General features: G+C 46.7%; 1 protein-coding gene across 1 annotated transcript; it reads right to left on the bottom strand.

The window, feature by feature from the left end:
* Positions 1–1,988: 1,988 nt before the first annotated feature.
* On the bottom strand, positions 1,989–12,993 carry LOC140189146 (uncharacterized). Its single transcript, XM_072245845.1, has 2 exons — positions 12,962–12,993; positions 1,989–8,891 (listed from the first exon to the last, which is right to left on the bottom strand). Exon 2 carries the CDS (start codon positions 8,115–8,117, stop codon positions 7,230–7,232), a length of 888 nt encoding a protein of 295 aa, XP_072101946.1. The 5' UTR covers positions 8,118–8,891; positions 12,962–12,993; the 3' UTR covers positions 1,989–7,229.
* Positions 12,994–13,470: the final 477 nt, after the last annotated feature.

The raw sequence follows: 13,470 nt of genomic DNA, 5'->3' as shown, positions 1-13,470 counted from the left end.
GTTAGCTGAATTGCTGGATAAACATCACCTTGCATAGGTGTCAACCTCCCCCCAATGTTTACTAAACTCAGCACTATCACCAGACTTACGAAAACCATGTGTATATTGTGAAAGATCCTAAACAATTCATTTATTTTATTTCTACAACCTTCATCTCGTTGTCTCCATAGTAACCTCTCCAAATGGCTTCTCAAAACCAAAACAATCATTTTTCTCCACATCACTATCGTGAAAAGCAACTTCATAACCTTGAAGGTGTTTACATCCAAATGTTAAAACAAAATTCAATAGAGTGGCACATACTTCTTTAGCAGGCCTTTGTCCTGCAAGCAGGGTCAAAGGTTGAAAAACCAATCCAACCTTCACATGTACTTTATTCAAAAGTCCAGAAACAACACCTTTCTCGACATCTTCAGTAACATTTACCTCACTAATTTTCATCTCATCACTAACTTTTAGAACACTGTCTAATACAAGTGACTTGAGAATCTTCAATTTCCACTGGTACCAAGGGTAACCCCTTATTCACTGAACCAAGACCATCTGACACAAAAGGACTGCATTCCTTTTCAACCAAGTCAGACACCTCAGACCTTAACTGAGTTTCAACACAAGGTTCAGTACCCTGTGAATCCACAGGTACTTCAACAACCTGAACACAGGCAATTGGGACAGCTGCCTCTTCTGGGCTTTCATCACTTGCCCCAGTTTCAAATTCAAAGTTACCCTGATCTTCCCAGCTACTCTCTGGGAAACTCTCATCAAGAATAAACTCAACCTCGTGGGTTAAAGCAAACTCGCCTGTTGCCTTAGTAGTCCCCGCAGGGTGGCGGCATCCTCTTCATCTAGGTATCCTCTTACATCATCAGGGACACAACTCTTAAGTTCTTCAATCAAAACCAGCTCTTTCAAACTGCAAAAGTCATCACTGGACCTCCCAGCTGCCACATCTCCCTCTCGAACTGTCTCTGTCTTTCTGCCTCTTCTCTCCGTTTTTCTGCCTCAGTGGCCTTGAGCTGTTTCAGTTGCAACTCATGCTGTCTTTTCCTCTCCTCAGCCTCCAGCCTGAAGTGCTCTACCTGACGCTGAATCTCAGCCTCAGTAAGTTTACCTCCATGGCATAACTCAAGCTTTCCCGTCGCTATATAATGCTGGGCTATTACTGTCTGCATCTGAGCTTTCCTCATTTTAGTGTTAACTTTTGAGTCTGAACTTTTGAGTGATTGCCAACAGCACATTCCTCGTAGCATCCTCCAACACTTCAGGGGTTGGTTCCAACAGAAACCTCTCAACACTAACCTTCATTTCTGCTGTTTTTCCACACAAACAAATCAAAAAGGATTTTCCCCAATCAATTCAAACAACCCAATTTGTTCAAATCCCTGACGCAGGTCCCAGTTTTGTCACATACTCCGTGATGGGTTAAAGATCCAGCAGAAATCTGGTATTGCTGTTAACTAATGCTATTTATTAGTAACTACGCAATACTGTAATATAAAATCAGATAAATCAAACAGGTTAGCAAAGATTATATATATGTGTGGAAATATAAAAACCAAGCTTCTTCAAGCCTAGGGGTAAGTGGATACAGTCTTACGGTGATGGGGAAAGGGAATCAGTTCACTTCGTGGTATTCAGTTGAGTAGTGATGGAGAGAGAGAGGTGCTGTGGTTGTTCGAGTAAGCTGATGCCATCAATTCTTCCCGTTGTCCTCCGAAATCCTTTAGAAGTCACCGAATCTGACCGCAACAAGGGGACTGTTTTATGTGGTGGAGTTATCAACCCAGGCGAGGGTTGGACACACTAATAACTTCCCACTGGTCACACCTTTTCCACACTGCGAGAGCCACTGATCGATCCTCCAGAAACCTACCTTTCTGTGGGCACAACCAAGCTCATCCAGTGTCCAAAATCATGTGTGTCTAACAGCCGACTGACCTTCTATTTATCTCAGCATGCTGAACACCGGCTGTCCATCAAGTAGCTCCTCCCTTCTCTCTCTGTAGGAACTCAGAAGCTGGCAGTGTCCTTGCAGAAATTCCAAACAAACTGTGAGCAGTCTTTGTCTCTCTCTCTCTCTTAATAACAAGTTGTTTGTGCAGTACAGCTCTCTCTCTCTTTTTGAAAGCACAGTTCATTCGGGATACTTCAGGATCCCGTCACACTACAACCCAGCCCCCAGTTATTACACTATAATAATCACAACTGCTTACTGCAAAAATAGGAAACTCAAAATCTTCAAAGATAAATATCTTAACATTTAGGCAAGTATCCTCTTCACGTCAAGTAGCAGTCACCCAGACCAGAGGTTACCCACACATAGGCCAGTGCAGAGTGACCATTACTCCCATTCTCTGTCTGATTAAAATCATGATGCTCTTGGAGCTGTAGCTCCTCCAACCTCTGCCTCCTGTAACTGACAGATCTCAGTTATCGATCTGTGCAGAGAGTTGTTCTGTCCTGTAACTGACAGATCTCAGTTATTGACCTGTCTCAGGATTGGTCTGCCTCCTGTAACTGATGGATCTCGCTTATCAGCCTGTCCAGAGAGTTGGTCTTGGTCTTGACGTGTCCCACTGCACAAATCATCTTCTGTCTGGAGAGACTTGAACGACCCTTCCCCTGACCCATGAGTTGCAAAGCACTGAGTTGTCAACTTTCCTGAAGGAAATTGTGCTTTCTACCTGATCATTTCTGATGTCCCTGTAACTGTGGTAAGCACTGCTTGACCCACCGTTTCCAAAACAAATTGGGATGCCGTGTTTCATTCTTCAGGAATGCTTCAACCTTCAAGAGACCACATCTGCTGGGTTGCTTGAAATGTTTACACACCTCCATCGAGATGCTGGTGAGACCTTAAGAAGTTTGGAAACTCTAGTTGGCAATGAAGATTTGGAACTTGGAAGTTTCATTCTCAATACAGTACAGAAGTACGATCAGTTGTAGAACATTGATTCACGAAGCTGCATGTGTAGTTCCTTCCTCCACACTGTGTTCATACAGCGTGCAATCATTGCAGCAGTAAGCTCCGTACGAGGGATGGAAATTGACTTCATCGAAGCTACCCATGATACAAGCACTGTCCAGAGAGTACGTGTTGTGTCACTGCTCCATAGCCATTCTTGCTTGCATCTGTAGTGTGGTGTTACCACACAGCAGTAACTTCACTAGAATCCAGGGACTTCAACTAACTAACAACCTTGAAGTCTTGCAACAGGCAGAGTTCTTCCAAGCAGCAAGTGATGTTGGTATACTCTGATCCTAACCAAGCTCTTTCTTACATTGATCTTGTGGGATATTCTTAGCAGACAGTGCCTTCTAAAGGATTACAGATGGAATTAACTGTGGAGAGGATCACCCCTTCTGGTGAGTGGTCTACCTTGAATCAAGATCTTAAACTTCAAAGACCGAATGCACCATTGCACACCCAGTACTCTCTCCAATGAAGGTATATCTTGATCCAAATCAAAATCCTTTGTGTCTTTCACTCTTCTGATATCACAGCTCACATACTATGCCTCGTACTTATGTACTTTGCAAGTCGAAAGCCACCTTTAGCACAAATGGATACAATGTCATGATGGAGAGACAGTATTTCTTCCTCAGAGGGCATGACACAAGACAGTCATTAACATAGAAGCAATGCAAAACCTTATCCACCATCTCGCAGCTGACTTGTTCTTCATCTGTGCAGTTCCGCAGGGTGAAGTTGGCACAGCTCAGTGATGAAGTTGCTCCAAAGTGATGTACCACCATTCTAAAGTCTATCATTTCTTGTCTGAGGTCACCATCAGGCCACCAGAAAAACCTAAGCATATCTGACCTTCCACTGGTACTTTAACCTGATGAATCATTGATTTAATAGCTAACATATTCACCACTGGTTCCTCTCTGAATCTGTTGGTTCTCCAATCAGTGAGCTAGTGAGACCTGGCTCCTGTAAGAGCTGAGCATTAAGTGACATTCCCTGAAAAGTCACTCCACAGTCAAACACAACACCCCTTTTCTGGGGTGATAAACACCACGATGTCAAATGTCCTAGATTTTACCATCAGAGTTCCAGATCCTCTCTTTTCCAAAACCTTTGGATATGACATCCTTCATGAAAGCTGTGTCACTGTGAAAGGATGAATCCCTCTTAAGCATCTTCCTTTGATTTAGAGCGCGCTGTTCTGCAATCTTTCTTTCTTAAAGGTAAACTCATCTGCACAATTTGTAACTAGCTCCACAAACCTGTGGTCTTCCCTTGACAAACCAGGTTGGTCATCTTGACTGCATACAGGGAAATCTGCCCTGAAAGCTCATACGTTCAAAACTGAGATCCTGTTAACTATCAGCTCAGGCTGTGCACAGTCTCTCCCATCAACATTGTCTCCCTTCAGTTGTCCATTCACAGTCTAACCCAGCATTGTTCTAATTACATAGGATCCACCATTAACACTGCCAATCACTTGCACAGGCTCCAATGCTTAAGGTACATTCATCTCTCTTAGCAGCTCAATTTCCAAATCAATTTCTGGCAAATGGACATGTTTTAGGTGAGACCATTCCTCGAAAACCCTCTGTCATGGAATGTTCCCTCCGTGGACGGGCATGTGTTTAGATGTTAGGTAGTTGACCATAGTTTTCACCATCTAAGACAGCCATTTTCAATCCTACTCAATCCCCAGTAGATAAAGGAATGTGTGTCCTTTTTCCTGTGAGTTTGAGCTTGTTCGTGAGGCTCACTGTGCAGAACACTGCTGTACTTCCTTGATCCAGAAAGCATCAATAACCACGGCCTTGTTCCCCTTCTTAGACTTCACCCGTACTGGAATTATGGGGAGATTACAATCACGTTCCCAGCCATTAGTTACTCGAGCACTACTCACAGCAATGTTTGATTTTTTCATGGCTGGTTTTAATTCTGCATCCTTTTTGTTAAGCGTGAATATGAAGTACGCTGGGATGCTTAAAACTGCACACCTTGTATGAAAGATGCTTCCTGCAAACCTTGCTGATGTGTCCTGTACACAAACAGCCAAAGCAATTTTCCGTTAGGAAGGAAATCTCACTCCAAGCCCTTTTATCCAGTTGACGGTATAAATCCAATGTGTTCACCCTTGAAGAACAGTCCGATCCCTTTGGCTGGCGAGACCATTTCCCTTCCATTAATTCCAGGTTCAGTTTCAGCTTTCCTTCTCGGTAGCCACAGTGGTGGCAAAGCTGATTCGTTTAGCCTGAGAATGAAGTTGTGCCTAGTGTTGTTCACACCTTTGCTTCTTGCAGGTGAAGGAGCATCCTGTGCAATATTTACTTGCGTTCCAATAAAATCGGCAATATCAGCAAAAGTAGTCTTATGGTTTTGCCTTTCTTGCAGTTCACAGACTACCGTTCTCCATTGCTCTCTAAACATATAGGGCAATTTCTTCTCGACAGTCCACATTTTGGCAGGCATGACCAGCTCACTCACTTCGTCCATGGCATTGCAACGGCCTGTAAGAAAGAGACTGTAGAACTGAAGAGTTTTCTCTTCTTCAGATTTGATCAACAAGTTTTATTTTAACTTCATCAGTCCACAGGACTCGTTTTCAAAATGCATCAGGCTTGCTTAGATGTTCCTTTGAATCTTTTGAATAGAATTTTTTGGCCGCAATGAGCAAAGGTATGTTTGGAGAAAAAAGGGTGCAGAATTTCATGAAAAGAACCCCTCTCCAACTGTTAAGCACGGGGGTGGATCGAACATGCTTTGGGCTTGTGTTGCAGCCAGTGACACAGCGAACACTTACCGGTGGAGGGAAGAATGAATTCAATTAAATACCAGCAAATTCTGGAAGCAAACATCACAGCGTCTGTAAAAAAGCTGAAGATGAAAAGAGGATGGCTTCTACAACAGGATAATGAACCTAAACACACCTCAAAATCCACAATGGACTACCTCAAGAGGTGCAAGCTGAAGGTTTTGCCATGGCCCTCACAGTCTCCTGACCTAATCATCATCGAGAATCTGTGGATAGACCTCAAAAGAGCAGTGCATGCAAGACGGCCCAAGAATCTCACAGAACTAGAAGCCTTTTGCAAGGAAGAATGGGCGAAAATCCCCCAAACAAGAATTGAAAAACTCTTAGCTGGCTACAGAAAGCGTTTACAAGCTGTGATACTTGCCAAAGGGGGTGTTACTAAGTACTGACCATTCAGGGTGCCCAAACTTTTGCTTCAGGCTCTTTTCCTTTTTTGTTATTTTGAAACTGCAAAAGATGGAAATAAAACAAGTTTTCTTGCTTAAAATATTAAAGAAATGTGTCATCTTTAACTTCATGCCTTTTGGAAATCAGTTCATCTTTTACTCGCTTAGCTATTCACAGTTACAGAAATTTTGACTGGAATGCCCAAACTTTTGCATGCCACTGTAGGAATTCAGGCCATAGGACTATCCTGCTGGGGCACTTTCAGCAATTGCCATACTTAACTTTAGCTACATTTCTTCCTCCAACTTACTTATGCTGTTTCTCCTTTTCCATTGCTGCTCTTCCTTCAATAATAATTGCCATGCCATTAATGCAGCTAAATCAGCCTGCTGTAGTGTACCAAGAGGAGGTAGTAGGTACAGATTTTCTTCCTGCAACATTTGATACACTGCCGTTCGATTTCACATCATCTTGCCGGTTGTCTGTTATATGTGTAGTGCTGGCATGGCCTGGAATTTGAGACCATCACCTCTGCTGGAAGGTGAGGCACGTATTCACTTACTGCAGCAACATAGTAACATGCTTGGGTCGATCATTGTTTCACATCACTGCCTTAGCTCTTGATGTTTGGAAAACATTCATTTGTAACCCGTAATAAAAACGCGTGACGTACAATACAATCCAGACAGAAAATATATACCCCGTTCGTACATGAGCAGGAGAAACCGCTCCCATGCGTGGTGACCAGGGTGGAATGAGCAGCAGTAATAACTTAAGAGTTCAACACCAGCAGTGACTTTTGGACTTGTCGCTGGATTCAGTAATTGTGATGGTTCGATAACCAGCAGGCAGCTTATTTAAACTTTACCCCCAGTGTAAACTCGGTAACAATTCACATGGGTGCATGGACTGAGTGAAGCCCTTCCCACATTCAGCACAGGTGAATGGCCTCTCCTCAGTGAGAAATCACTGCTGTACCTTCAACTGAGATTAGAGTTACTTATTTCCCACAGTCTGAGCGAGTCAACAGCCTCTCCCCAGTGCGAACTCACTAATGTACCTTCAGTTGAGATGACTAAGTGAATCCCTTCCCACAGTCTGAGCTGGTGAGCAACCACTCCCCAGTGTGAACTGACTGCTGTCTCTGTAGGTGGGTTGACCCAGTAAGTCACCTGCCAGAGTCTGATCCGGGCTTCTCCCAGTGTGAACTCGCTGGTGCCTCTGTAGATTGGTTAACTTAGTGAACCCTTTCCCACAGTCTGAGCAGGTGTAGGGTCTCTCCCCAGTGTGAATTCGCTGATGTGCCTTCAGTTGAGATGACTGAGTGAATCCCTTACCACAGTCAGAGCAGGTGAATGGTCTCTCCCCTGTGTGAACTCGCTGGTGTGTCAGTAGGTCAGATGATCGAGTGAATCCTTTCCCACAGTCGAAGCAGGAGAACGGCCTCTCCCCAGTATGACGTCGCTGGTGTGCCTTCAGAGTAGAGGACTGAGTGAATCCTTTCCCACAGTCGGAGCAGGTGAACGGCCTCTCCCCAGTGTGAACTCGCTGATGTACCTTCAGTATAGATAACTGAGTGAATCCCTTCCCACAGTCTGAGCAGGAGAATGGCCACTGCCCTGTGTGAACTGACTGGTGTGCCAGTAGTTGGAATGACTGAGTGAATCCCTTCCCACAGTCGGAGCAGGTGAACGGCCTCTCTGCAGTGTGAACTGACTGGTGTATCTTCAAGTGGGTAGACTGAGTGAACCCCTTCCCACAGTCTGAGCAGGTGAACGGTCTCTCCCCAGTATGAACTCGCTGATGTGCCTGCAGTTGAGATGACTGAGTGAATCCCTTCCCACAGTCAGAGCAGATGAATGGCCTCTTTCCAGTGTGAACAGCCTGGTGTGCCAGCAAGCCAGAGGAGTAACTGAATCCCTTCCCACAGTCAAAGCAGGTGAATGGCATCTCCCCAGTGTGAACAGATTGGTGTGCCAGCAGGCCAGATGATCGAGAGAATCCCTTCCCACAGTCTGTGCAGTTGATCAGCCTCTCCCCAATGTGAACTCACTCCTATGTAAGCAGATCAGATGACCAAGTGAACCTCTTCCCACGGACAGCTAAACAGAGGCTGCCCCTTGTGAACTCATTTGCGTGGATCAGCTGAGTGAGTGAATCACTCCCAACAGACAGAGCAAGTGAAAGGCATCTCACAGCTGTGAATCAGAGAATGAATCGCTTCCTGTCGGCAGAGCAGGTGAACCACCTCACCACAGAGTGAACGTGCTTCAGGCTGGATGACCCAGTGGATCCTGTCCCACACACATAGCAGACGAACAGCCTCTCCCCTCTGTGAATTCACTGCTGTGTCTGCTAGGTGACAGAAACCCTTCCCACATTGAGAGAAGGAGAATGATGTCTCCCTGCTTTCAGTTCTCTGAAAACTCATCAAGTGAGACATCAGACAGAGTGAATCCCTTAGACAGTCAATGCCATTGAAGAACTGATCTCGAGTGAACAAATGTTGGTGTCTTCTCAGCACCGTGGTTACTGTATATTTTTAAACAAAAAGCGCATTTTCAGCTGGGATGAGATACTTCTGCATCTCCAAGGATGAACAACAATGTTGGTGCTTTAAAGGAAATATATAGTCACTCCTTAAATATCTGGACAGAGACGGCGAAACTGACCTGTTGTTGTGTGTGAGAGATTCCTGCACACAAATTCTTTGTCATTTCCAACCTGTGAAAAAATTTACAAAAGACATCAGTGGGTGAAGGACAGCATTTCAGACGAAATAATTCTAGTCTCCATCACACTGTTACACTGAAGTTTAGCCCAAGTTGGAGGAAGAACTCCTGGTCTCCTAACTGGACTTGGATCAGACACCCAGTTCTCTTACTCCTTTTCTATCTGTACTAGAATGGACCATTCCTTGGGCTCAGTTTGTTTCTGTGCTTTTGTATGATTTTCAGTTCTGGTCATGCCCCACAGCGCTACAAAGAGCACATGGCTGATCCTGGAGACTTTCTATTTACTACGAGCATTACCCTCCGCCCCCACCACTCACTCCCACTGGTGGTGAACTGCTCGATGGCAATGCCAAAGAACATGAAGGGAAGGCAGTTGTCTTTCCCATTGAGTTGCAGCACTTTTGTGATGTGAAAGCTATGGATGACTTGTTATCCAGGATAAAAGTGTTTATATCATTTTGTACCCAGAGAGAATGATACAAACATACTCTCACAGGTTGAAAGATCCTGAACGAGGTAGAAGAATACAATTTTCTCAAGGATTTAATCTAATGGAAGCATTTGTTTCCAATGCAGCACTAATTGACATTTTTATTGCCAGGAAGGTAGACTCTTCGTTCTAGATTAATCCAGAATTATAAACACAAATTAATCTGCAGATGCTGGGATCAAAGCAACACTCACAATACGCTGGAGGAACTCAGCAGGTCGGGCAGCATCAGTGGAAACGATGAGTCGACGTTTCGGGCCGGAACCCTTCGTCAGGACTGAAGAAAGAAGGTGGGGGAGGGTTGGAAGAAGGCTCGTAGTTTCAGTTGAAAAACCAGTAATTTGAAAGATAAAGGGGTGGGGGAGGGGAAGCAGGGACCTCATAGGCAGGAAAACAATGGGTAGTAGAAGGAGGAGGTGGGACGATGAGGGAGGTGATAGGCAGCTGGGTGAGGGGGCAGAGTGAAATAGGGATAGAGGAAGGGAGGGGGAGGGAATTACCGGAAGTTGGAGAATTCTATGTTAATACCAGGGTGCTGGAGACTACTTAGACGGTATATAAGGTGTTGCTCCACCAACCTGAGTTTAGCCTCATCATGGCAGTAGAGGAGGCCATGTATGGACATGTCTGAATGGGAATGGGAAGCAGAGTTGAAGTGGGTGGCTACTGGGAGATCCTGTCTGTTGTGGCAGACGGAGTGGAGGTGCTCGACGAAGTGGTCCCCCAATCTGTGTCGGGTTTCACTGATGTAGAGGAGGCCGCACCGGGAGCACCGGATGCAACAGATGACCCCAACAGACTCACAAGTGAAGTGTTGCCTCACCTGGAAGGACTGTTTGGGGCCCTGAATGGTGGCAAGAGAGGAGGTGTAGGGACAGGTGTAGCACTTGCACTTACTGGGGTAAGTGCCAGGTGGGAGATCCGTGAGGATGGACGTGTGGATCAGGGAGTCGCGGCGGGACCGATCCCTGCGGAAAGCGGAGAGGGGTGGAGAGGAAAAGGTGTGCTTAGTGGTGGGGTCCTGTTGAAGGTGGCGGAACTTGCGAAAGATAATGTGCTGGATCCGGAGGCTGGTGGGGTGGTAGGTAAGGACAAGGGAAACTCTGTCCCTGTTGTGGTTGCGGGATGATGGGGTGAGGGCCGAAGTGCGGGAAATGGAGGAGATGTGGGTGTGGGTATCGTTGATGATGGTAGAAGGGAAACCACGATCCTTAAAGAAAGAGGACATTTGAGATGTCCTGGGATGGAAAGCCTCATCCTCAGGGCAGATGCGGCGGAGATGGAGGGACTGGGAATAGGGAATGGCATTTTTACATGTGGCGGGGTGGGAAGAGGTATAGTCGAGGTAGTTATGAGAGTCAGTGGACAGTCTGTCTCCAGAGATGGAAACCGAGACATCGAGAAAGGGGAGAGAAGTGTCCGAGAAAGACCAAGTGAATTTGAGGGCTGGATGGAAGTTTGAAGTAAAGTCGATGAAATTGACGAGCTCAGCATGGGTGTAGGAAGCAGCACCAATGTAGTCGTCAATGTACCGAAGGAAAAGTTGGGGAGCAATACCAGAATAGGTTTGGAGCACAGACTGTTCAACATAAACAACGAAGAGGCAGGCACAGCTGGGTCCCATGTGAGTTCCTATAGCTACACCCTTAGGGTTAGGGATAGGGGTAGGGTTAGGGGATGGGGTTTAAGGGTGTATCTATGGGAACTCGCATGGGACCCAGCTTCGCCTGCCTCTCCGTTGGTTATGTTGAACAGTCTATGCTCCAAACCTATACTGGTACTGCTCCCCAACTTTTCCTTCGGTACATTGACGACTACATTGGTGCTGCTTCCTGCACCCATGCTGAGCTCGTCAATTTCATCGACTTTACTTCAAACTTCCACCCAGCCCTCAAATTCACTTGGTCTATCTCGGACATTTCTCTCCACTTTCTCGATGTCTCAGTCTCCATCTCCGGAGACAGACTGTCCACTGACAACTTCTACAAGCCCAATGACTCTCATAACTACCTCGACTATACCTCTTCCCAACCCGCCACATGCAAAAATGCCATTCCCTATTCCCAGTTCCTCCGTCTCCGCCACATCTGCTCCCAGGATGAGGCTTTCCATTCCAGGACATCTCAAATGTCCTCTTTCTTTAAGGATCGTGGTTTCCCTTCTACCATCATCAACGATGCCCGCACCTGCATCTCCTCCATTTCCCGCACTTCGGCCTTCATCCCATCCTCCTGCAACCACAACAGGGACAGAGTTCCCCTTGTCCTCACCTACCACCCCACCAGCCTCTGGATCCAGCACATTATCCTCCACAAGTTCCGCCACCTTCAACAGGACTCCACCACTAAGCACATCTCTCCCTCTCCACTTTCCGCAAGGATCAGTCCCTCCGCGACTCCCTTATCTGCACTTCCATCCCCACGGATCTCCCACCCAGCACTTAACCCTATAAGCGTAAGTGCTACACCTGACCCTACACCACCTCTCTTGCCACCATTCAGGGCCCCAAACAGTCCTTTCAGGTGAGGCAACACTTCACTTCTGAGTCTGTTAGGGTCATCTATTGCATCCTGTGCTCCCGGTGCAGCCTCCTCTACATCAGTGAAACCCGATGCAGATTGGGGGACCGCTTTGTCGAGCACCTCCACTCAGTCCGCCATAACAGACAGGATCTCCCGGTAGCCACCCACTTCAACTCTGCTTCCCATTCCCATATGTCTATACATGGCCTCCTCTACTGCTATGATGAGGCTAAACTCAGGCTGGAGGAACAACACCTCATATACCGTCTAGGTAGTCTTCAGCCCCTTGGTATGAACATAGAATTCTCCAACTTCCGGTAATTCCCTCCCCCTCCCTTCCTCTATCCCTATTTCACTCTGCCCCCGTCACCCAGCTCCCTCATGGTTCCGCCTCCTTCTTCTATCACCCATTGTTTTCCTGCCTATGACGTCCCTGCTTCCCCTCTCCCACCCCTTTGTCTTTCAAATTACTGGTTTTTCAATTGAAACTACTTCCAACACTCCCCCACCTTCTTCAGTCCTGACGAAGGGTTCCGGCCCGAAACGTCGACTCATCGTTTCCACTGATGCTGCCCGACCTACTGAGTTCCTCCAGCGTATTGTGAGTGTTGCTTTAATCCAGAATTATATCACTGCTCCGAGTTCCGAGTTGGATTTAGATAGATGGAGCTCAACAGTGCCTCACAGATCCATTCCCTCCGCTGCCATTCCCTCCACCCGTACTACCAAACACGCCCGACCGTCTGTTGGGGAAAGCTCCAGAATTGATATTCATGGCTGCCTCTCTACCCAGAAACCCACACGAAAGAGAGACCCATCTATCTGCCTTAGTCCCTGCGAAGCGCATGCGCCATAGAAATGTCGCCTCGTCCTCCCCTGATCAGCAGAAAACATCCCGAGGGGCCCGAGTACAGATCGTCGGGCTGAGAGAGAGATGGAAAGGAGAGGAAAGTCCCGGGGTGCGGGGCCACGGTGTATCGGGAGTTCGCAACAATTGTCCCCCCGGGCGCTGTGTGAACGCCGGCGCTGCTGAATCCCTGCTCCTACCTGCTTTTGATTCTCCACAGCCTGTCCGCCACTGAGCGCATGCGCATTAGGCGGAAACGGTCTGCGAGCTTTACGCATGCGCAGTAGGCGGATATGGTCTTGCACTTTACGCATGCGCGTTTAATCATTGTCGAATTCTGAAAACTGAGTTGTGAGAGGCACTGGCCGTTTGAAATCACAGAAAATGACCAGAAACATTGGAAAGAGGAGTTTAACATCTCAGAGCATTTTTCCTTAGCCCAGAGTCTCGAGGAACGGTGAATATTTGGGACAGCCCCAGTGAATTCGTCTTTTGCAGTGTGCAGAAAGTCACAGTGGCGGCGCCAGAGACTTTTTCTTGCTGGTGCTACGGAGGGGCAAAATGATTCAGTGATGGTGCTGAGGGATGCACTGTATGGTAATATGTATTCGCAAGTCCAGACGCGAGGCGTTAAAAAGTCAGTTTCAAGCATTATGTGCCTACTATAAATGCCTCTGTTGATTCACAAGCGACAGCAATTGGTAAATAT

Source organism: Mobula birostris, chromosome 28 (genome assembly GCF_030028105.1).
Source record: "Mobula birostris isolate sMobBir1 chromosome 28, sMobBir1.hap1, whole genome shotgun sequence".
NCBI lineage: Eukaryota > Metazoa > Chordata > Chondrichthyes > Myliobatiformes > Myliobatidae > Mobula > Mobula birostris.
The sequence above is the reverse complement of the archived record's forward strand: the minus strand, read 5'-3'. Positions and strand labels throughout refer to the sequence as shown.